The 23,272-nt window shown below is 36.7% G+C and overlaps 1 protein-coding gene across 2 annotated transcripts in view; it reads left to right on the forward strand.

Annotated features, from left to right (window-relative positions):
• The window catches only part of LOC130869729 (solute carrier organic anion transporter family member 1A5-like), a 54,767-nt gene that overhangs the window by 11,061 nt on the left and 20,434 nt on the right, over positions 1-23,272 (forward strand). For both annotated transcript variants that reach the window (XM_057762148.1, XM_057762139.1), the window contains exons 4-8: positions 4,302-4,408; positions 6,077-6,223; positions 10,671-10,769; positions 13,226-13,447; positions 19,186-19,350. In XM_057762148.1, coding sequence (XP_057618131.1) covers positions 4,302-4,408; positions 6,077-6,223; positions 10,671-10,769; positions 13,226-13,447; positions 19,186-19,350 — 740 coding nt within the window. The remainder of the gene's footprint in view (positions 1-4,301; positions 4,409-6,076; positions 6,224-10,670; positions 10,770-13,225; positions 13,448-19,185; positions 19,351-23,272) is intronic.

Consider the following 23,272-nt stretch of genomic DNA (forward strand, 5'->3'; position numbering starts at 1 on the left):
CTTGGACCTCCCACAGGGCAGAGAAACCTGCTTGCTCTTTGGGCTGAGGAGGAAGGAAGACTTGATTGGGGGAGGGGGAGGGAATGGGAAGTGGTGGCGGGGAAGAGGCAGAAATCTTTAATAATTAAATAAATTAATTAATAATAAAAAAAAGAAGAGTGTGTATTTTCTCCCAGGAAGTGGAGTTAGAGATGGTTGTCTGCTACTATGTGGATGCTAGAAAATGAACCTAGATCCTCTTCAAGAGCAACAAGTGCTCTTAAACACAGAGTCATATCCCTAGTGTTGCTCTGTTTTTCTTTTTGTGATAAGATCTTGTTATAAAGCCCAGGTTAGAATTCATTATGTAGCTTAGGCTGGATACAAACTCTTGGTGATCTTCCCAATTCAGTCTTTCAAGTGTTGACATTACTAGGATGAACCATCAAAACAGCCATTCTTTGCCTCTTTTTTATGCTTAATTACTCACTAGAGGAACATCCTACCCTCTGATTCCCTGTTTACTTTCTCTCACATTTTTCTGCAAAGAAAAAAAAATTCCCTATAGCCTTTAAAGACATTGACTCAAAGTTTGTGCATTTTGGAATTAGAATTTGTATTCTAACTACTGTGACTTGCTTCTCTTTTATCTCCACAGTTTGACATTAATGATGATTGGGTTAAGTCCTTTGCCACCTCTGTCAGCTGCTTTTGGTCAGGACATTTTTTTTAAAGATTTTTGTACTCTTTCTGGTGTAGAAGGTCCTTCAGTATTTCTGTTGCTTTCGTTGGTTAATAAAGAAACTGCTTTTGGCCTGGAGATGGGGCAAAACTTAGGTAGGTGGGGAGACAGAACTGAATTCTGGGAGGAAGAAAGCAGAGTGTGAGAGAAGCCATGGAGATGCCAGGTCAAACATGCTAGAATTTTCCAGGTAATCCATGACCTCATGGTGAACACAGATTAATAGAAATGGGTTAAATCAAGATGTGATAGTTAGGAAATAGGAGGCTAGAGCTAATAGCCAAGCCATGTTTTAGTTAATAGAGTTTCTATGTGATTTTTCAGATGTAAGATAGCCAGGCAGCTGGAACAAGGGGCCCCACTCCCTGTAACACTTTCCTCTTTGATGATACCTTCCTCCTCCTCTTCTGGAGTCACTATTTGATCACTGGAATCCTAGGTTTCATTCATATCTTGCTAAATTTCTAACTTCATGTCTTTGAATCTTTTAGTTACTTTCTCGGAAATTTAGCTTCGTCATCCAGGTTCTTCAATCCAGGGCATGTCAGTGGATTAGGTTATTTCTAAATTTTTATTGTCAAGGATACCTCTCTACCTTGAATATTTCCTCTGTGGGTACATCTTGTTATTTTCTCAAGAACTCAATAACTTATCTTCTGTGATCTCTTCTCCTTTATGTGTGCCTCTAGCTTCTTCAAGTGTAGCTTTTGTTTGTCTTTGACTTACTGTAATATTATCCCCCATAGATGACATTAAATTATTTGTAAATACTTAACAAAGTATAACAACAGAAAGCTAAATAGAAATTCTATATAAAGAATAGACTTGGTTAGTGTGAGTCTTTTGTCTTTTTCATTAGGATGAGTAAACAGGTGATTGAGACAGGACTGGCTGGTGATCAAAATGGACTGGGTGGTGACTGAGATGAATTGTTCTGGTGATTGATCTGAATTGGATGGTGATTGATCTGGACAGGGTATTGATTGATCTGGACAGGATGGTGATTGATATTAACTGGGTGGTGACTGATCTGGACTGAATTATGACTGATCTAGACAGAGTGATGATTGAGATGGACTGGGTTCTGTCTGAGTTGGACTAGCTGATGAGTGAACTGGACCGGCTATCTCAGAAACTTGTGTAAATTGTGATCCTAGACAGAAATTCTTTGCACTTTCTAAATAGGTAGAAACTTGGCTACCAGCTAGAAAGGAAGGGAAGCATCATCTTTTAGTGCATGGAGTTTTAAAACAATGTTTCTTGTTTTTGTCCTCATTGTACCAGTATAAATCTTTTCCTACTTGTTAGTTTTTCCACTTGGAGAGGTGGAGGATGAATCTGCGGATCTTGAAATTCCCTATGTATACTTTACCCCTCACTTTAGACTATGCTTCATGTACTCAGCTGGGCCCTGAGTTTGGATTCTCTTCATGCAGTTTTCAGTAGATCTGAAACATTCCCTATCATTCCCTGAACCATGATATTTATATTTCCCTTACCTTGTGATTCAGGGCCATTCTTAAATCTATATCACAATCTCAAGATTTTATTGAGCTTAAATGACCACATTTTTAATCCCTCATTCAGACTTTTTTTTTCACCTATTTTTTTCTGGTGAAAAAGTGTGTGTGCTTTCATATGCGGTCAGGAAACAACTCCTAGGAGCAGTGTCTCTCTGCCTACTCTGTGGGACCTGACATGCAATCTAGGTTGTCAGGCTTGCATCTGTACCCATGGAGGCATCTGGTATTTCACAAGTCATATATATATAATTTTTGAAAGAAAATCTCATGTAGCTCAGGCTGGCCTTAAATTTACTCTGTATTTAATGACAATCATGAACTTCTTATCTCTTTGTCTCTATCTCCTGAGTGCTAGAATTATAAGCCTGATACATCATACTTGGTTTCATTGAGTACTTAGGATCAAACCCAGAACTGGTTTTTGCCAGGCACTAATGTACCAATTGATCTACACCCGCATCTCTAGATTTCTCTATTTGTGGGTAAATGGCCATTTCCCTTTTTCATTTTGACCTTTTTTATGCCTTTTTATTGTCACTTGGGAATAAATATATGTCAAATGTACAACCTCATGTTAAGTGGATAATGAATGAAATGAAGGATATTTTAGCCTCTCCGTGTTTTTGCATAAAATTGAAAGTATGCACATGGAATTAAAATTATTTTTTACTTCCTATTTTATTCAAATTAATGTCAAGATATATTTGGCTATAATTAGGTGTTCTTACCTTCTGTCAAAGGTGGTAATTCTTTGAAGCTGGCCTGTTCTTCCTGGGTCATGAGAAGAGAGACACACTTACTTGTTCACAGTTCACGGGCAACTTCTGTGGGAACATCCAGGCAGCAGTTTTTGGAGAAGCAGTTCTGACTTCTGTGCAATAGTATGCAGCTTAAAAATTACAATGTTGAACAATTATGTATAAATAAATAAATAAAAAGAAATAAAGGAAATCCAGCATGCATATAATTGGAAGAGTCTTAACTGGACACATTCTCCTCTACTGTTACAGTCTGTCATTTTCTGACCAAAGTTCATTAGCAATTTTTTTCCTCAGGACACTGCCTTGTCAGGAGATGGATTCTGTCACCTCTTGTCATGGCACATGAGCTCTTTTATTCTGTTGAAATTAATGAGTACATTGTGAGAATGATTGTTTAAATTCTCAGAAAGGGAGGATATGACCATAGCTCAGAAAATGCAGAGCAACTGTCTCGATTTGTTGTGTTGTTTTGCGTCTCTCTAAAGCTTTTATTTTCTCAATGATACTTTAGTGAGTCTCTTTCTCATTCTTGCTTTTGTTCTTTATCTTTCCTCACTGATTTCTAGGAAATAGTCATTTAGAAATAACAGAGGGTTGGTATTAGAGAACCTGCAAGTTATGTCACCTACATGTAGAGGCTTGAGAGCTAACTATAAAGAATGGGCATTTTTTTGGTGATAATAAATTTCTTTTGATGATATTTATTATTTTTATTTATTCAAGTTTTTAATATTGAGTTTTGATTTTTGTTTGCTTGTTTGTTTTTATTATGTTTTGTTTTATTTTCAAATAGGCTCTTGTGAAGCCCAGTCTCACCTCAAACTAGCTGCATAGCTGAGGGTGACCTTGAGCTTCCTCTTCTCCAGTGCTAGGGTGGTAGGCAAGGACCACCACTGACAATACATTATGGAGTTCAGGCCTACAACTACATTCCCATCTTCATGATACAGATTTCTGTTTCTATTTACTTGTTTGTGTATGTGTGTATGTCTGTGTCTGAGGATGCATGGTGGATGTAGATATTCACATGTAGAGATCAGAGGACCACTTAATGGAGTCACTCCTCTCCCTCTCCCTTTATTTCCAGAAATGAGCTCAGGTCATCAGACTGTGCAGAGAGTTCTTTATTTGCTGTGTCATCTCTCTAGCCTAGCAATGATGGCCAGAATGACTGCTGTGGAAACATGCTTGTGCGGCCTCTGGATACTGTGTTTTTAGGGAAGCAGGAATCAGTGATCTGTAGATGCTCTCATTGCCCTCAGGTCATCAAGGTGAATGTTTTCTGTGTCCTCACAGATACGAATATGAGAAAACGATCTTACCTTCAAGTAACTTGTCCTCAAACAGCTTCTTGTGTTTGGGAAATAGAAGCCAGACTTTAATGCCAACACCAGACCCAGGAGGTGACTCATACTTCTTATTGCTTTCTACTTAGAGACTCAGTCATAGAACACTCTTTTGAAGGATTTTGAATGTGATGTAGGCACCTAAGACAAATGAACAATCTTTGCTTCCCTCTTCAGGGAAGGGAGCTGTGCAAAAACATGAAATACTCTGCTCCCTGAGTTTGAATATATTCAGTAAGACTCCTTTGTTTATTAATGTGAGTATATTTAAAAATAAATAAAAGACATCTACTCCAGTACCATTGAAAACTTAGTCCCACAATGGAAAATGACTTAAAAGGACAGATCTAGACTCGTGATGTGATCTATGTGATTGGTTTTCTGTTGCTGTAATAAAACATGGACTTAAGCCAACCCAGTTAGGAAAAAAGTTATCTAGCGTACAAATTATACCCAATCATGATGGAAGCCAAGGCAGGAATCTGGAGAGAGTGAACAAAGCAGAGAGCACTAAGGAGTGCCTCATGCTGGCTATGTCCTCTGGCTTGATCAGCTACCTCTCTTATACAGCCTAGACCCAGATACCCAAGGATGGTACCAATCACAGTGTTCTGTGAAATCTCACATCAATTATCCAGGAAGAAAATGTCTCATACACATGCCCACAAGCCAATCTGATGGAGGCAGTTCCTCAATTGAGATACCTTCTTTCAGGTATATCTAGAGTTGTGTCACATTGATAATAACTAGCCATCACAGTGATTTTACAATAAGATATACAGACAAAAACTTCTCCAGATCTGTACTGTGCACCTGAAGCATCCAAGATGAGAATTTGAATACATAGAGATGGAAACAGATTTTACTTTAATTAGGAATAAGTAAGAGTTAGACCTCAAGATCCAGTTGTGCCTAGGACACTTATGGGCTTCCGCTGATTAATCCAAAGGACACAGTACATTGTCTACTTCCCTGAAAACCCCACGTTGAGCTTCCCTGCAGAGTGACAGTTCATTAGCTTAAAACAAACTTGGAAGGTGAATACAAGGAGTCAATAATTTCACCTTTTACCTTTTGTGTCCATTTGACCTTGTTTATGTTATTCCAGTGCTCACCAACTGTTGTCTTATTATGTTGACAGTAAAAGTTAAGATCTATAGGGAAATATATGGTTGCTAATCATGTAAATATTTATTTTCTACAAAGTAATTGAGGCTGTGGAGAATTCAAACTTCCATCAATATTCTCTCTGTATTATATCAGTACAAAATAAATTGTTAGAGACATATGCTCATGCGTGCTTCCTTTTCCATCCTCAAAGTTGTTTAGAAATTATGCAGTGTACATATTAACTAACTGGGTCTACTAGTTGGTGGAAAACTGAGTCCCTAGAGATGAGCAAAATCTTTGATTTTACTGCTTGGTCTTTTTTGGGGGTGTAAATTCTTACAATCAATGCGTTGTCACTAAACACTGCATTGGGAAGAATTGTAGTCATCTCTCCCATAAAGTGGTAATTAGCATAGCAGTTATATTCCATTGCTAAGTATTCCTTCAAAATATGTAATAGGGTTTACTCAATAATTCACTGCTAGCATAGTTATATAAGTTACTTGATGGTCATCATAGGCTTTTGGCCTCAAGAAATAAAGACAAATTTGAATTAACTGTCAGTAACACTTGACTGTCAAAACACTTATGTAATTTTCTGTTGTTTTAATGTAGACTGTGAAAAAGAAATTAAATCCTTAATGTGGATATATGTACTGGTAGGAAATTTTATTCGTGGAATTGGTGAAACTCCCATCGTGCCCTTGGGCATTTCCTACATAGAAGATTTTGCCAAATCTGAAAACTCCCCTTTATACATTGGTAAGTTTGAAAATCAGACTTGGGATCATTTCTAACAAAGCAAGTTCTGGGATGGTTTAAAAGAGTTATTGATTTGAATACCTGTGGTTTCTGGAACCATGCACAGAGTGCTATGGCACCACTGATCGTAAAATTGTTCAATGGAAGAGTTAATCAGCACTTCCTAACAAGCAGCTTCAGCAAGCAGCTTCTCACATTGGAGATCCTTCTTATCTGCTGATCCTACAGTCCTCTGATGCTGCCACACTATCTCTAAACCCTTAGAGATTCACCAATATTTTCTGGCAGTTACTGGTGCCAAGAAAGTCTTAGAATCAGGAAACATCTGAGCGCAATGAGAGTTGAGGAGTTGTGGAGCACGGTGAAGGGCAGGAAGGAAGAATGGAGGTTGGAGATCATGTAGGAATCATTAGCTACATGACATCAAACAGCAGAGAAGAGAGTGATTGACAGAACAAAAAAGGCGGAAGAGTTTGGTATTGAGAGGTCAGTCAAACATAGGAGGACTAACCCATAGAACCACAGAGAAAGAGGAAAAACAAAGTGTAAAGTATAGAAACATAAGGAAGCTAAAGTTCATATCTGGTTTTTCTGTGAGTAGGGATGGCTCAGAAAAGTTGGATGATGCTTTTGGTGGAATCAAAGAAACCAGGTGAGATTTAAAGGGACAAAGAAAATGAAAATAATAATAAGAAAAGAAAGATGATCAGGAAAGCATCAAAGAGAAGTGCCATTATGAGGACATGTTTTTTCTTTGGAAGGAAGTTTTGAGTGAAAGCCTTTAATGAAATTATATTACAAGAAATCCATCACAGCACACACTGTTTTTGAGATGGTGTTAGTTTAATTTCTGTTTCTGTGAGGAAATGCAGCCTTGGAGAGAGGACTTATAATATATGTGGCTTATAATTCCATCACAACAGAGAAGTCACAGTAGCAGGATCTTGAATCCACTGGTCATACCAATAAGAGCAGAGATAGTAAATCTATGCATGCTTATATCTTTGCTTGTATCATTGTAATCAACTCTTTTCCCACTCTTACACAACTGATGACTCCCTGCATAGGGAATGGTGGTGCCCACAGTGGGCTGGGTCTTCTCACATCAATTAACTTAATTAAGACAGTCTTCTATGGACATGTCCACAGGTAAATCCAGTACAGACAATATCTCATTAAGACTCTCTTCTAGAGAGTTCTAGGTTTTATCAAGTTGACAATCAAAGATAACCATCACAGAGTCCCTTTGAAAACATGGCTATGGAAGAATCAAAAGGCACTTGCTAACACCATGGCTTTGATGGGACTGCGTGTGATAGTGAAACCTTTGACATTAACTCAGAATAAAAGAGAATTTGGAACGTGTCTTTAAGTAATAAATCTGTGTCAATCAGATTTTTTATAACTTTAATAAACTCCTGATATAATGATTGATAATTAGAAAGGATTCATTTGGCTCACAGCTCTGGAAGTTTTAGTCTATGTTGCCTCATTATGTGTTTTAGAAGCCTGTCATGAGGCAGCTCATTATGATGGAAGGATAGGTAGAGTGAAATCATTCATCCTGAGACTGAGAAGCAAAATAGAATGAGGAAAAGGAAATGCTTGTACTCTAGATGACCTGAAGACCCAACACCATGCCTGTTCTCAGTAGGGTCCCATTAGACTCCAGTGGTGCCCCCTGTAAAACAAGTCTGTCACGCATGAGCTTCTGGGAAACTTTCTATATTGAAACAATGGAACCTTCCTTCTCAATATTATAGAAACCAGTACCTGTGCATGCAACACACATATGTACTGCTAACCTATATATGTACATATAACATACATAAAAAGCTTAATGTTTTATATGTTGAATATATAAGAATATCTGAAGTAATAGGGTATAACTCATTTACCTGTTGATAGCCATTTCTTCACCACGCAGTTCTGCAGCAGTTTGGTCCCAAAGAAATACAGAAAGGTTTACATTAATTATAAATTGGTTTGCCTATTAACTCAGGCTTCTTATTAACTATTACATCTCAAATTACCTCATAATTCTTGTCTTTGCTAGCCAGTCCCACAATATCTTTCCACTTTTTTTTTTCCAAAACAAAATCTCTGAATCTAATCTCCTTTGTTTAGCTTTCTTCCTGATAATTATCCAAAACAACTTGAAACCAAAACACTCTAAACAAAGACAAACATCCATCATTCATTTTTTGGGAATGTAGGTGTAGTTTTTTTAGGATACTTTCTGCTGATTGGGGTTGTTGATAATCTTATGGGTACCTAAAAAAAAAATAGGATTAATTTAAACACCTGACTGGATTATTCTCTGAGACTTTATCATCTCAGCCAGCAGTATTGAGGTTGTTCTTGATGTAGAACTCAGAGGAAACTCCAACAGAGGTCTTCTGAAATGTTGGATCATCTGGGCCATCTGCTTCTATTGGAAATTTTTCAGAAGGTATTTCTTGATCAAACCTGATGTTTCTTAACCCAGAATGAATCCACAGCCTCTTGTTTTCTGTGAAAACAAGTAAAACCTCTTCTCCAAAGTAACATAATTTTTAATTAAATTTTGAAGTTAAGGCATTTACAAAATACATATGTTGAATTAATCTAGGAGCATTTATAATCAAGTGTCTTTTAGCAGCTCTTGTCCCTACCTCAGCCATCAAACAATTCAAAGATAACACAATAACAGAATATCCAGATTCTCTGCACATTTTCCATCTTTACATGGTTTTATTTTAAACTATATTTCTTTTATTTTTATATATATTTTTTGAGACAGGGTTTCTCTGTGTATCTTTGGCCCTCCTGCAACTTACTCTGTAGACTAGGCTGTACTTGAATTCACAGATATCCTCCTGCCTCTGCCTCCCAAGTCTATGATTAAAGGTGTGTGCCACCATACCCAAGCACTCTCTCTCTCTCTCTCTCTCTCTCTCTCTCTCTCTCTCTCTCTCTCTGGACTTTATCCTTTTGTTTTCTCTCCCGAGCCTACATATATTTTTTAAACACACTGTTAACTGTTTAGAGGATGTTTGTCTATCTGAACCTATCTTTAGTGTATATATCTCTTTTTCTGACCACATGAATCTTTAATTTGCTAAATGATATGGCTAGGATTAAAGCTGTGGCTTTGAAGACTGGATCCACTCATTCCTTAGCTTTCTGGGAGCCTAGATTCATGGTGGAGGTACCATCTGGAGCCATGTTTATTGCCACAACCCTATGGAGTTTCAAGGTCCCTGGCACCATCAAAAAGCATGTTTTTGGCAATTCATAAACACCATTTTAGTGTTTGGTAGTGGGGCCTCTTAAAATGACTACAAAGTTTTTGCAGCTAGAGCTGAGTTAGGAAGTCTCTCTTAAATTAGATATGCTTGGCTCTAGCAAACAAATCCCACCGGAGAAAATGTTGCTAGAAAGAAGCCATGTTTAACCATGTTCTTTTGTGTCTAGAATTACTTCCCAAGCTCTCTCAGGTTTTATGTGGATGTCATTGTCCCCATTGTCATCACTTGTTCACAGAAGTTTCTATCTATTGTAGAGAGAGGCTGCTTGTTTGTCCCAGCTGCCTGGCTAGCTTAGCCCCAAAATAACCACACATAAATTGTATTAATTGAAACACTGCTTGGCTCATTTGCTCTAGCCTCTAATTGGCTAACTCACATCTTGATTTAACCTATTTCTATTAATCTGTATCTTGCAACGTGGCAGTGGCTTACCGGGAGAGATTCTAATCAGGGTTTTTCTAAGGTGGAGCATCCATTGCATCTCTCTCTTTCTGCTTTCTTCCTCCCAGAATTCAGTTTTGTCTTCTCCACCTACCTAAGTTCTGCCCTATCAGGCCAAATCAGTTTTCTTTATTCATTAACCAATACAAGCAACACACAAAGGGGATTCCCACATCATCTGTCCTGCCCAGTTCTGCAGCCATTCAGTCCCAAAGAAACACACAGAGGCTTACATTAATTATAAACTGGTTGGCTTATTAGCTCAGTGTTCTTATTAACCTAGGCTTACATCCTAAATTACCCCATAATTCTTATCTGTATTGGCCATGTGGCTTGGTACATTTTATCAGTGAGGCATTCTCATCTTGCTTCCTGTGTCTAGGTGATCACTGAAGGCTGAGCCTTTCGTCGTCCCAGAATTTTCCTAATCTGGTTATTCTGTCTATATTTCCTGCCTATTTACCTCATCTATACTTCCTGCCTGGCTACTGCCCCAATCAATGCTCTATTAAAGCAATACAAGTGACAAATCTTTACAGGGCACAAGACCATTGTCCCACAGCACTTACCAAGTTTGCCAGATTTGATACCAAGCTTTGCAAAGCAAGTAAAGAAATCTAATACTAAAAAAGAATTCAATCTCAAAGCTTTTTGTTTATTGTGCAAGCAAACTTTTTGTCTGGTTGTGTAACTTCCTATCTTTTTTTTACTTCCAGGGATTTTAGAAGCAGGAAAGATCTTTGGCCCTTTGATTGGACTTTTGTTGGCATCTTTCTGTGCAAACATCTATGTAGACACTGGATCTGTGAATACAGGTAAAATACATTTTATTTATATAGTATAGTCTCTAGAGTGTAAGAGACTGCTCCAGATTGCTATACTGCTGCCTTCTTTGATCCTTAGTTAGGCTTATTATCACTGCTTACAGTCTGCAGACCTAAGAGAAACAAAGGTAACAATAAAATGTCACCTTCTAATCAAGAATCCACCATTCTCCCACCACACTGCAGCCACACCTTTGGTATCAGAGGATTTACTTACATAGATTTTTCTCAATGATGCAGTCACTGTGGATAATGAAAGAGATCTTTCTGTTATGTCATAAGCACCAATTTAAAAGGTTTTATGTAGCAGATTCATTAACTGCTAGAAAATATATTGCCACAATGTACCTAGCCCCCAGAAGGTCAGAGAAACTGTGAACTACTGGACATATGCACAGACAATCACGGGCCCTTTATCTGAGGGCCAAAGCTTAGTTCTTTGTGTTTCTCTCTGGTGGTTGTTCTTACTCAGTTCTATGTCTGTTTGGTTCTTTTAACCCATCATTTTTCTTTTACTTCCTCTTCCAGTTGTTCTCCTGCTGTATCTTTTTTTCTGTTAAACTTTTGCTTCTTCCCTGATGTTTTCCTTCCCTTTCCTGATGCTTTTCCTTCTATGTGTCCCCTTCTCCTATGTCTTATGTTTTTGTTATCCATTTTATACCTCATAATAAAAAGGATATCTATGCAAGGAAAGATTACCTCATTAGCCACATGTTACATATTTTTAAAAAACAAATTAAAATATTTACACAAGAAAAATTTACATTAAGATCATGAGTTAGTTGTTTTCCTTAGAAGCCCACAACTAAACAATTTTCTTTTTATTAATTTTCCCACCAGAACAGCTTCACCACAAAGCAATGTCATTTTTATTATGGAATAACAAACATTTAAGCAAGTTAAGCATATTTCAGCTAGTTCTTTTTGTACTTCCAGGTCCCTGTGTGCAGTTTCAGTGTAGTAAACTTCCATTTTTAATTCTACTCTGGAGAAACTTTAAATGAGATGTCAGCTAAACTATCTATTTTTCTTTACACAGAATAGGGTTAATAATTTTCTTTTACAGCTTTGTTTTTTTAAGTTGTATATAGGACCTGTGATTAATTCTGTAACTTATATTACCAAGAAATGCAGGCCTAACCTTGGGTGCAGGAACATAATTATTTTCTTTAATCATCTGTTTTTATATAGGAAGAATTCATGGGTCTATAATTCATGAAACTTTCCTCATTTTATTTTCCGTCTTCTGAAAATCTCATTTCTAACAAAAAGCAAGGTAGCTTCCAGACTGTTTTTGCCCTTTTTGTATGTTATTTTGAGCAGCTGGAAGAATAAATTAAATCATGTCCCTAATCATCGTTACTAATAGTCCTAACTACCTGCATCTTTTATGCTAACTCATAAAGTCCAATTAAATCATTGATTGAACTAAGCATCATTACTCATATGAAAATCATCTTTATTATTATCTACAAAGTAATTGTTCAGTGAGGACTGGGATTTTTTTCAAGAAACAACCACAGTATACTAGTTTCAGTGAGGTCCCATCATACAAATTATACTATGCCAATACAGCAGAAACATGGCAGCAGCAAACATAAGGATGTAAAAAAAATATAATTGGCATTCTGGAAACAATTCTCCAGGTGCTCTGCTTCTCTAGTATGTACCCAGGTAGCTTTGTCATCCTTTGGGTTATATTACATAAGATTCATTTCTGTCTGCTGCACTTATGACATGGCCTCTGGCAATATATCAACGCATATGTCTAGATTAAACTGGTTAATTTTCTTAATGAATACACACAACAAAAGTAATTGGGTATCATGTGATGTTTTATTACCTTAATTTTTGTACATGTGTATATCTGTGCGCTATGTGTATGGGTACTTACTGAGTTTGGAAGAGGGTTTCAGAAGTTGTAAAATCACAATTACAGGCAATAGTAAGTTTCCATAAGTGTGCTGGGAATAGAACCCAGAGCCTCTGCAAGAGCAGCACTAACTCTTAGTCACTGAACTGTCTCTCCACTCCCCTTTCTCACTCCATGTGATACTTTGAGAGATGAACACGTCAGGTTAAAACTGGTTCCTTAAATGTCTCAAATCATTTTTATGCCATTTTGAAATAAAGTTTTAACTACTACACTTTATAGAAATCCAGAACCTATCTTTCTTAGATAATTTTATCTCCACCAAACTGATCAAACTCAGATAGTTTTTCTACAGGTCTGAATTTGCCCAAAGGGGTGTAAGATATCTGTAATCATAGCATTTAGTAGTAGAGGCAGGGACTGCAGTAAATAACTTAAACAAGAACAAATGTGAATAATTTGCAAACAATACATGAATGTTGTATTTAGATGGGATTATGATTCTTAACAATTTTCTACAGTTTGTACCAGAAAGAATGAATCAAGCTAACAAAATATCTGTATTTCTCCACAGATGACCTGACCATAACTCCCACTGATACGCGCTGGGTTGGTGCTTGGTGGGTCGGCTTTTTGATCTGTGCAGGAGTGAATGTCTTGACCAGCATCCCCTTTTTCTTTCTTCCCAAAATGCTCCCAAAGGAAAGACTAGAGGATAATGCAGATGTGACTAACAGCAACAAAGAAGAGAAACACCAAGGAAAAGCCAAAAAGGAAAAACGTGGAATCACTAAAGGCAAACAGACAAACCTTAACCCTTGTATTTGGTTTAGATGGGTCTGCAGGTAGTGGAGCATGTGTCTGCTGTGCTGAGTTAAGATGGTTTGTCACTAAGGGTCCCTACTCAGATGCCTTAAACTTCTTCCCAAGTTACTGCTTGGAAACAACACACATAATTTGTAAACAGTGCATCTTAGATTAGACTTTATGGAAAATTCATCAATCTGGACACTCAATGAGAAAATATATTTTCCCACCTGCTTTAAAAAGTGTATTTTATAGAAAATATTGTTTCAAGTTGAAAAGAAAAGCAACCAGAAATTCAAGGTAAAGATAATGAGAGAAAACTATCTGTACTAAGGTAACAGTGTAAATTGATAAGAAAAATGCCAGTTTAGCTGTGAGCATGATTGAAATTAATATTGGAGGAGAAAACCTGAGAGGTTGTATGATCTTCCGTATTTGAAGGTATGTGATAGTTTACTGTAGAACTATTCCCTAAGGAGCAGACTGCTGTAAAACAAGCAGGAATGTTAGTAACTTCTAGTACAGAGCAGTGGTGCATCTGTGAGAAGCTGCGTGGTCAAGACTGCCCATTCCTTTATGTATGTATGTATGTATGTATGAATGAATGTATGAATGTATGAATGTATGTATGTATGTATGCATGTATGTATATATGAATCAGTCTTTCTTATTTTACATACCAGGCCCAGTTCTCAACCCCTCCTCTCCTCCTACACCCATGACCTTTTTTCTACTCAACCCCCATTCACTCCTCAGAAAAGGTAAGGCTCCCTATGCAGAATCAACAAAGGTGATCATTTTGAGTTAGGATCAAGGCCCTTCATCCTTGTATTTCCTTGATCTCCTTTTCTTGTCTAATTGCTCTAGTTAAAACTTTAAGTAGTATATTGAATAGATAAGGAGAGAGTGAACAGCCTTGTCTTCTTCCTGATTTTAGTGTAATCACTTTGAATTTCTTTCCATTCAATTTGATGTTGGCTGTCGACTTGCTGTATATTGCTTTTAATATGCTAGGCAAGTTCCTTGCATCATTGCTTACTTCAAGGCCTTTATCATAAAGGGGTGTTTGATTTTGTCAAAGATTTTTTCAGTATCTAATGAGATGATCATTTTTATCCTTCAATTTATTTATGTGGTGGATTACATAGACAGATCTTTGTATGTCGAACCATCCTTGCATCTCTGGGATGAAGCCACCTTGATCATTGGCATGATTACTTGATGTGTTTTAGGGTTCAGTTTGCCAGTATTTTCTTGAGAATTTTTGCATCAATGTTCATGAGAGAGATTGGTATATAATTCTGGTATATAATTGTCTTTCTTATTGAATGTGGCTTGGGTATCAGGGTAACTGTAGCCTTCTATAAAAGTGTTTAGTAATGTTCCTTTTGTTTTTATTGTGTGGATCAATTTAAGGAGTATAAGTATTAGCTCTTTTTTGAAATTCTGACAGAATTCTACATTGAAACCAACCAGCCCTTGGTTTTTTGGGAGTGGGGATGGGGAGAGACTTTTGATAAGAGCTTCTATTTCTTTAGGGGATATAAATCTATTTAAATTGTTTATGTGTCTTTGATTTGTGGTACCTATCCAGAAAATATTCCATTTCTTTTTTATTGTTTCCAGTTTTGTTGAATATATGTTTTCAAACTATGACCTAATGATTTTCTGGATTTCCTCAGTGTCTGTTGTTATATCCCCTTCTTATTTCTGATTTTTAAAATTTTGATATTCTTTCTCTGCCTTTTGGTTCATTTGGATAAAGGTTTTTCTCTTTTGTTTATTTTTTGAACCAGTTCTTTGTTTCATTGATTTTTTGTATTGTTTCCTTTGCTTCTATTTTATTGATTTCAGCCCTCAATTTTATTATTTCTCATCATTTTACTCCTCCTGGGTGAGACTGCTTCTTTTTGTTACTTAGCAATCAGGTGTGGTGTTAAGTCACTAGTATGAGATTGCTTCTCTTGCTTTATGTAACACTGAGTGCAATGAACTTTCCTCTTAGCACTGCTTTCATAGCATCCCATGGGTTTGGGTATGTTGTGCATTCATTTTTGTTGAATTCTAGGAAGTCTTTAATTTCTTTCTTTATTTCTTCCTTTACCTAGGGTTGATTTAGTTAAGCATTGTTCAATTTCAATGAATCTGTAGGCTTTCTAAAATTAATGTTGCTGTTGAATTCTGACTTTAAGCTATGGAGATCTGATAAGATATAGGAGGTTATTCCAATTATTTTGTATCTGTTGATGTTTGCTTTGTTACTGACTATGTGGTCAGTTTTAGAGAAGGTTGCAAGAGGTGTTGAAAAGAAAGTGCATTTTTTTGTGTTTGGTTTAAATGTGCTGTAGATGTCTGTTAAGTCCATTTGAATTATGACATCTATTATTTCTCTTATTATCTGTTAAGTTTCCATCTGGCAAACATGTCCATTGGTGAGAGTGGAGTGGTGAAGTCCTCTACTATTAATATGTGGGGTTTGATGTGCAATTTAAGCTTTAGTAAAGATTTTTTTTTTTACATACGTGAGTGCTCTTGTAATTGGGGCATAGATATTCATAATTGAGACTTAATCTTGATGGATTTCCTTGGATAAGTATGTAGTATCCTTCATCTCTTTTGATTGCTTTTAGTTTCAAATCTATTTTTTTTAATATTAGAATAGCTACACAAGCTTGTTTCTTAAATTCATTCCATTGGAAATTCTTTTCCCAACCCTTTACTCTAAGGTAATGTCTGTTTTTGAGGTTGAGGTGTGTTTCTTGTATGCAACAGAAGGATGGGTCCTGATTTGTATTCATTCTGTTAGCCTATGTCCTATTATGGGTGAGTTGAGTCTATTGATATTAAGAGATATTAATGAACAGTGATTGTTAATTTTTGTTATTTTTCAGGTTTAGTATTTGTGTGTTTCCCTTTTTAGGGATTTGCTATTGTGAGATCACTTATTGCCTGTGTTTTTGTGGGTACGGCTAAATTCCTTTTGATGGAGTTTTTCTTAAAGTATTTTCTGTAAGGCTGGATTTGTGGATAGGTGTTGTTTAAATCTGGTTTTGTCATAGAATATCTTGTTTTTTTTTTTGATCAATGGTGATTGAAATCTTTGCAGAGTATAATAGCTAGGGCTTGAATCCATGGTTTCTTAGTGTCTTCAGCATATCTGTCCAGGACAATCTGGCTTCCAGAATTTCCATTAGGAATTGGGTTTAATTTTGATAGGTCTGCCTTCATATGTTACTTGGCCTTTTCCCTTGTAGCTCTTAATATTTTCTCTTTATTCTGTATGTTTAGTGTTTTGATTATTAAATTGCAACAGGACTTTTTTTTCCTGTATATTTGGTGTTCTGTAAGCTTTCTGTACCTTCATAGGCATATCTTTCTATAGATTGGGAAAGTTTTTTTCTATAATTTTGTTGAATAAATATTCTGTGCTTTTGAACTGGAGTACTTCTCCTTCTTCTATCTCTATTATTGTTAGGTTTGATATTTTCATGGTGTTCCACATTTTCTGTATGTTTTATGTTTAAAAAATTTGTTGAATTTACATTTTCTTTGACTGATGAATCTTTTTCATGTATCCTATCTTCAACTTCTGAGATTTTCTCTTACATCTTTTGTATACTTTTGATTTTGCTGTATCTGTAGCTCTTGTTTAGCTACCCAATTTTATTTTGTGTCCAGAAGTCCCTCAGTTTCTGTTTTCTTTATTGCTGCTATTTCAGTTTTTGAGTCTTAAACTGTTCGCTACACCTGCTTAATTGTTTTTTTTCTTGCTTTTGGTTAAAAGATTTAATGATTTCTACCAATTTTTGTTTGCCTTTTCCTCCATATTTTTAAGGGATTTTTTCATTTCCTCTTTAAGAGTCTCTACCATCTTCAAAAAGTTATATTTTTCTGCTTTTTCTGTGTTAGGATACTGGGACTTGTTGTTACCATATTGCTCTTTAGGTTTTTTAATATATTCTTGCATTGGTGCCTATCCATCCCTTCCTATAATTGATTCAGGAAGTATCTCTGCATCTTTGTCCAATCCTTGTATGTGGTGTCTGTGACTCTGGAATCCTGTCTTGGACTGATTGTTGCAGTTGCTTTCTGTGTCATGGGGCTGCTCTTGATCTGCTTTGCAGAGAACATGTCTGTATCTCAGGGAGTCACTGAGGTCATGGTTGTTGGGTGGGTTTGGGAGCAGAGTGGAACTTAAAGATAACTGGGTTTGATTAGGGTTTCTGAATCAGCCTACTTGCAGGAGGTATGACTGAGTCAGGTGGGGAAGGGGTCCAGGATTTTGCCTTGGGGCCTAGGGTCTACAGACTAAAGACTACTTATTATTAAACCTTAGCAATGACTTCACAATTGTGTGTGGAGCAGGACTTGGGTTCTGAAATTTTGAAAGTTTATAGTTGGAAGATAGGAAGGCGCTATTTATTTACTTGTAAAATGAACAGAAAATCACATTATCTTCTTGGGTTTCTGTGCTATTCTGGTCGAGTACTATGAGGAAAACTTTATCAATGATGTATCTATTTTCCTATCACTCATAACTTTTAAAACCATCATGCATTGAATAACACACATCTACCATATACACGGTTAACCATAACTTGGCAGACAATCACACCGGGAGCAAATTTTGAGGCCTAAACACTCTTAGAATTGTGGTCATGTTAATGATTCTCCTAAAAGGGATAATACTGATTGTTATGTGTGATTGTGTGGTCTGCTAGGTCAACCTGATATTCAAAACTAGGAAACAACTTAGCATAGTATAAGATACATAGAAAAGTCAATGTGAAAGATGGAGACTGAGTTAGGAGAACAGGGATGTCCACAAACATGGGTGAGTTCAAAAGCTTCTGGGAATTCTGGTTGCAGTCCTCACATCTTAAGGATGATTTTTTTTTTTCACTATTTGCTCTACCTATTATTCTAATTATTTTTTTGAAATTTTGTTCTCTAAAAACTTTGGACAATTTATTAAGGATAGTATAAAATTAGAAAATGCAGTTATAAAACATGAAGATAAGAAAAGAGATTATTAAGTGTGGAGTTCAGTGAAATTATCTATGTAAGATTCCATCTATTTACCAGAAACAGGCTGCAAACTTGAGTCACAGACTGTTAAACAGGAAAATGTCCTGGTTAAGCCAGTTGGAAGGTCTACACCAAGTGAGTCAGCATCCCTTGCAGTTAGATCCTTGTGTTGAGAATTTTAAAAATATCACTAATTCTGCTAATAAATGTTCTGTTTGGAAGTGCTGCAGGGATGCTGAAGTTAGCTAAGTCACAGAAAGATTCCTGGAGTCTTCCTAAATTTTTTTGCTTCTCTGTTCTTCCACAATGGTGTGTTAACATCAGTATCTGAGCTCAAAATTCATCAAAGATTGTCCCTTGAACATTCCAGAGAGCAGACTAGTCACTCTCTAGTGAATGCAGGATATTAATAGAAGGGAAAGAGGAAAAAATTAAAAGGTGTGGCCATAGATATGATTTTATCTCCTTATAGTTTGGCTTTATGGTGCAATTGGGTTCTGATTCTAATGAAGCCAGTTTTGTTACTATCTTTCAAAAACTCCTTAAATGATGACATAGAACTTTAGCCCAGAGGGGTAAATAAAGATTTACTTAAATGCTTTTGTGTAACACTACAGAATCTGTGAGAAGATTTCAGTTTAGCAGACACAAAATGCAAGACTGGGTTATCTTGATGGTGTTGATACTCTCTTGTTTCAGATTTTTTACCATTCATGAAGAGCCTCTTCTGCAATCCGATTTATGTGCTTTTTGTCCTTGTAAGTGTGCTTCAGGTCAATTCATTTACCACAACATTTGTCTTCCTTCCTAAATACCTGGAACAGCAATATGGAAAATCAACTGCAGAGGTAGTCTTCCTCATAGGTATGCAATTTTATGATTTCTTTAGTACCACTTTTTCTTTCCTCAAGGACATAATAAAAAAGTGTCTCCAAAGACATGCAAAACAATATGATAATGTGACTCAGAAACTACAAGAAAATTGATGTCTGTTAGCATATTTGTAAATTTCTTCTTTCTAGTCTCCAAACAAATAAATCAAAAATTGACAAAGAAAAGAAGAGGCCAGAAATACCCTCTCTGTTCTCTCTCTAATCATAATGAAATCATCATCACTATGGACATCTTTAGGGATGTTTATATTAGTCAGATAGGCAATATATTAATTCAAAGAGGAATATAGATTTAACTAACTAGGATTCTATATATTATTCCCCAATTTTACTTCTGAGTTTCAAATCTTGGCTTCCACATTACTCCTAATTAAGTCACTAGGTCCTCTGGTGGTTTGTGGAGTCTGTGCAGTCACATCTGCTTTTCTTGTTAGTACAGTAAAGCTAGGTATCTTATGTAACTTTGGATTTTTTCTGGTTTCATTTATATAGATGGAAGTTTAAGTCCTTCCAGAAACTCCCAAATAAACACTCCAAGGCTAATATTTGTAACTAAATCCTCAGTCAAAAGCTCAGGTCTATTGCTAACCAGCTCAAACATTTTAAATTAATGCATAATCGTTATTACATTCTGCCACATGGTGGCATCTTTACTAGCATAGCACATTTGTCTTCTGCTCCCTCAGCTTCTGCTAGTGACTCCTCTGACTCCACCCTTCTTCTTTTCCTCATTCTTAGTTTCAGTCTCCTACCTATCTCTATCCTGTTCAGCTATTAGTCAGTCAACTTCTTTATTAAATCAATGAGAGTAATACATATTTACAGTGTACAAAAAGATTATTCCACAGCATTTCTCACTTTTTGTCTAATTAAAATGGAAGGTTTAACTTTAACATAGTAAGATTATAAACAACAAAGACAGTTACTAAGAATTACAGGTACAATGTCTAGTCAATTTGTATTTGGCAAAATTAGATAAAATATTCTGTCATCTATTTTGTCTTGGTGCTTCTAAAATTTTATACTTAATTTATTCATTATAACTGAGGAAAGTTATAATTAAGACTATCTAATCTACAGCTTCATCAAAGGCCCCAGAAGGATGATATGTTACTTAATGACCGGACATCTTGCTGCCTGGACAGTCAGTCAAATTTCTCTGTAACATTGGGGCATCCATCTTCAGTCCACCATCTTAGAGTATCTGGCAGACTTTTCTGTGATCCAAGAAATTTGAAGGACCTTCTTGTCTTGTATTAGCAAAATTCATCAATTGTTTTCCTTTGTGTCCTGCAGAATGTCTGACAGATTCTTTTTTGAAGGAGGAATCCCAAAGGACTATCATGCCTTGTATTAGAAAAGTTCAACAGACGTTTTCCTATGTGTCTTGCAGAATGTCTCTCTAGCAGTCATTTCTATGAAGCAGAAATCTTAAAAGACTGTCGTGCCATGTTTTGGCCAAGTTCAGTAATCTTTTTCCTATGGGTCTAGGATGTCCATTTTATTGAGCTTGCAGTCAAGCAGTCAAGGCAAAAGTAGTTTCCTGTCAAAATTACTAATCTTGCTACAAAAAAAACCAAAAAACAAAACAAATGCCTACAGAGTTGAATTGATGCCCATTACCTTCTCTGAAGTAAATTGATGCTACCAGGAGAAGATGTGTTTCATTGTCATGAAAACCCTTATGTTATCAAAACATTTCATATGTCATATTCTGTAGATCTTTGAAGTGCTTAAAAATCATTTATCTATCTAAAATATATCACTACATGATCTTGAAAACATACCTAACATATCTACAGGTATGATTGTTGTAAATGACTAACTACAACTTGTATTTGTTGATTACACTAAATATTTTATAATAACTTTCAAAAACTATAACTTTAGCTTTGATTTTTTAATGAACTGCTACTTAAATTTACATCAATATGATATATTACCCTAATTGACAGCAAACATCCATAGGTCACCAAATAACCAAAATGCCTCCCCTACACCTCTTGGGAACATGGGCATAATGCTCTCCAAATTGCTTTTTGTTATCTGTTGGTGAAGGCATCTCTGGTGCTTGAGAAAATTTGAGATAATGACCAAGTGCTAGGAAGATAAACAGTATATATATATATATCATCTGCAAGATTCATGAGGTCTCCCATGATCAAACCTGATAAATATTATTCCTGAAGGAATACACAGATTCTTCTTTCCTGTGAGAACAAAGGCAAATACACTTCTCTAAAAGATTTTTGATTTTTTGACAAGTATATTTTTATTTTGTTTTTAAATTTAAGATAGACTGAAATTTAAAATTTGCAGTTCTGTTCACAATTCCATGCCCCTAGCAACTGTCTTTTGCTCATTAGAATTCAAAAAAATCAAAATTAATATAATAACATAACTTATCCAGACTCCCTGTGCATTCCCCATCTCTGTATGGCTTGATCTTTTTTTATTATTGTACATCTCTTTTTAAAGACTTTATAACTTTAAACTATTCTTTCTGTGACTTTCTATACTCAGTTTATTTTCTTTCTTAAGCTTACATATACTTTTAAACACCATGGCACATTTAGACATTATTTTTCAATCTGATTCTCATTTTATTGTATATCTTTGTCCTTTTCTGACCACACAAGTCAACCTTTAAACTGTTAAGTGACTTTTCACTGGCAGCTCTTGTGGCTGACTCCACCTGCTTGTTTCCCGGAGACCCTAGTCTCATGGCTGATGTATGTTTATCACCAGCTCTGGAAGCTATGTTATCACCCTAACTCTAGGAACTTTCTGGGTGTACATAGCCACCAAGTAGCATCTCATCCACCATTCACACACACCACTTAAGAGTTTAGTAGCAGAGCCTCTCAAGGGAGCTGCTCAGTTTTTGCCATGCCAGGTAGCTGTCTCCTAAAGGAGTCACACCTCTGCTCACTGCCAGCAAGCAGAAGTTACTGGAGAAAAGGCAGTTACCAATAAGTTGCTCCTGACTACATTTTTGTACTCTCAAATAAACTCACTGAGACTTATATTAATGATAAATGCTCAGTCAAAAGCTCAGGCTTATTACTGCCTTTAAATTTTTTTCTCATTTTTTTATTCTTTTTTAATTAAAATTTCCAACTGCTCCCCGTTTCCCATTTCCCTCCCACTCCTCCCACATATTGCCCCCTCCCCTCGCTCCCCTCCCCCTATCCCAACTCCTCTTCTCCTCCCCCCACTCCATTCCCCCTCCCTCTCGATACTGAAGAGCAGTCCAAATTCCCTGCCCTACAGGAAGACCAAGGTCCTCCCACTTCTATCTAGGTCCAGGAAGGTGAGCATCCAAACAGGCTAAGCTCCCACAAAGCCAGTTCATGTGTTAGGATCGAAACCTAGTGCCATTGTCCTTGGCTTCTCATCAGCCTTCATTGTCCGCCATGTTCAGAGAGTCCAGTTTCAACCCATGCTTATTCAGTCCCAGTCCAGCTGGCCTTGGAGAGCTCCCAATAGATCAGTTCCATTGTCACAGTGGGTGGGTGCACGCCTCGTGGTCCTGATTTCCTTGCTCATGTTCTCCCTCCTTCTGCTCCTCATTTGGACCTTAAGAGCTCAGACCGTTGTTCCAAATTGTGTCTTTGTCTCTCTCTCAATCCATCGCCAGATGAAAGTTCCCGTGCCATTCTCCTTGGCCTCTCGTCAGCTCTCATTGTCCGCCACATTCAGAGAGTCCGGTTTTATCCCATGTTTTTTCAGTAGCAGTCCAGCTGGCCTTGGTGAGCTCCCAATAGATCGGCCCCACTGTCTCAGTGGTTGGGTGCACCCCTCATGGTCCTGACTTCCTTGTTCATGTTCTCTCTCCTTCTGATCCTCATTATAACCTTGGGAGCTCAGTCCGGTGCTCCAGTGTGGGTCTC

This window comes from Chionomys nivalis, chromosome 1, assembly GCF_950005125.1.
Source record: "Chionomys nivalis chromosome 1, mChiNiv1.1, whole genome shotgun sequence".
Lineage (NCBI taxonomy): Eukaryota > Metazoa > Chordata > Mammalia > Rodentia > Cricetidae > Chionomys > Chionomys nivalis.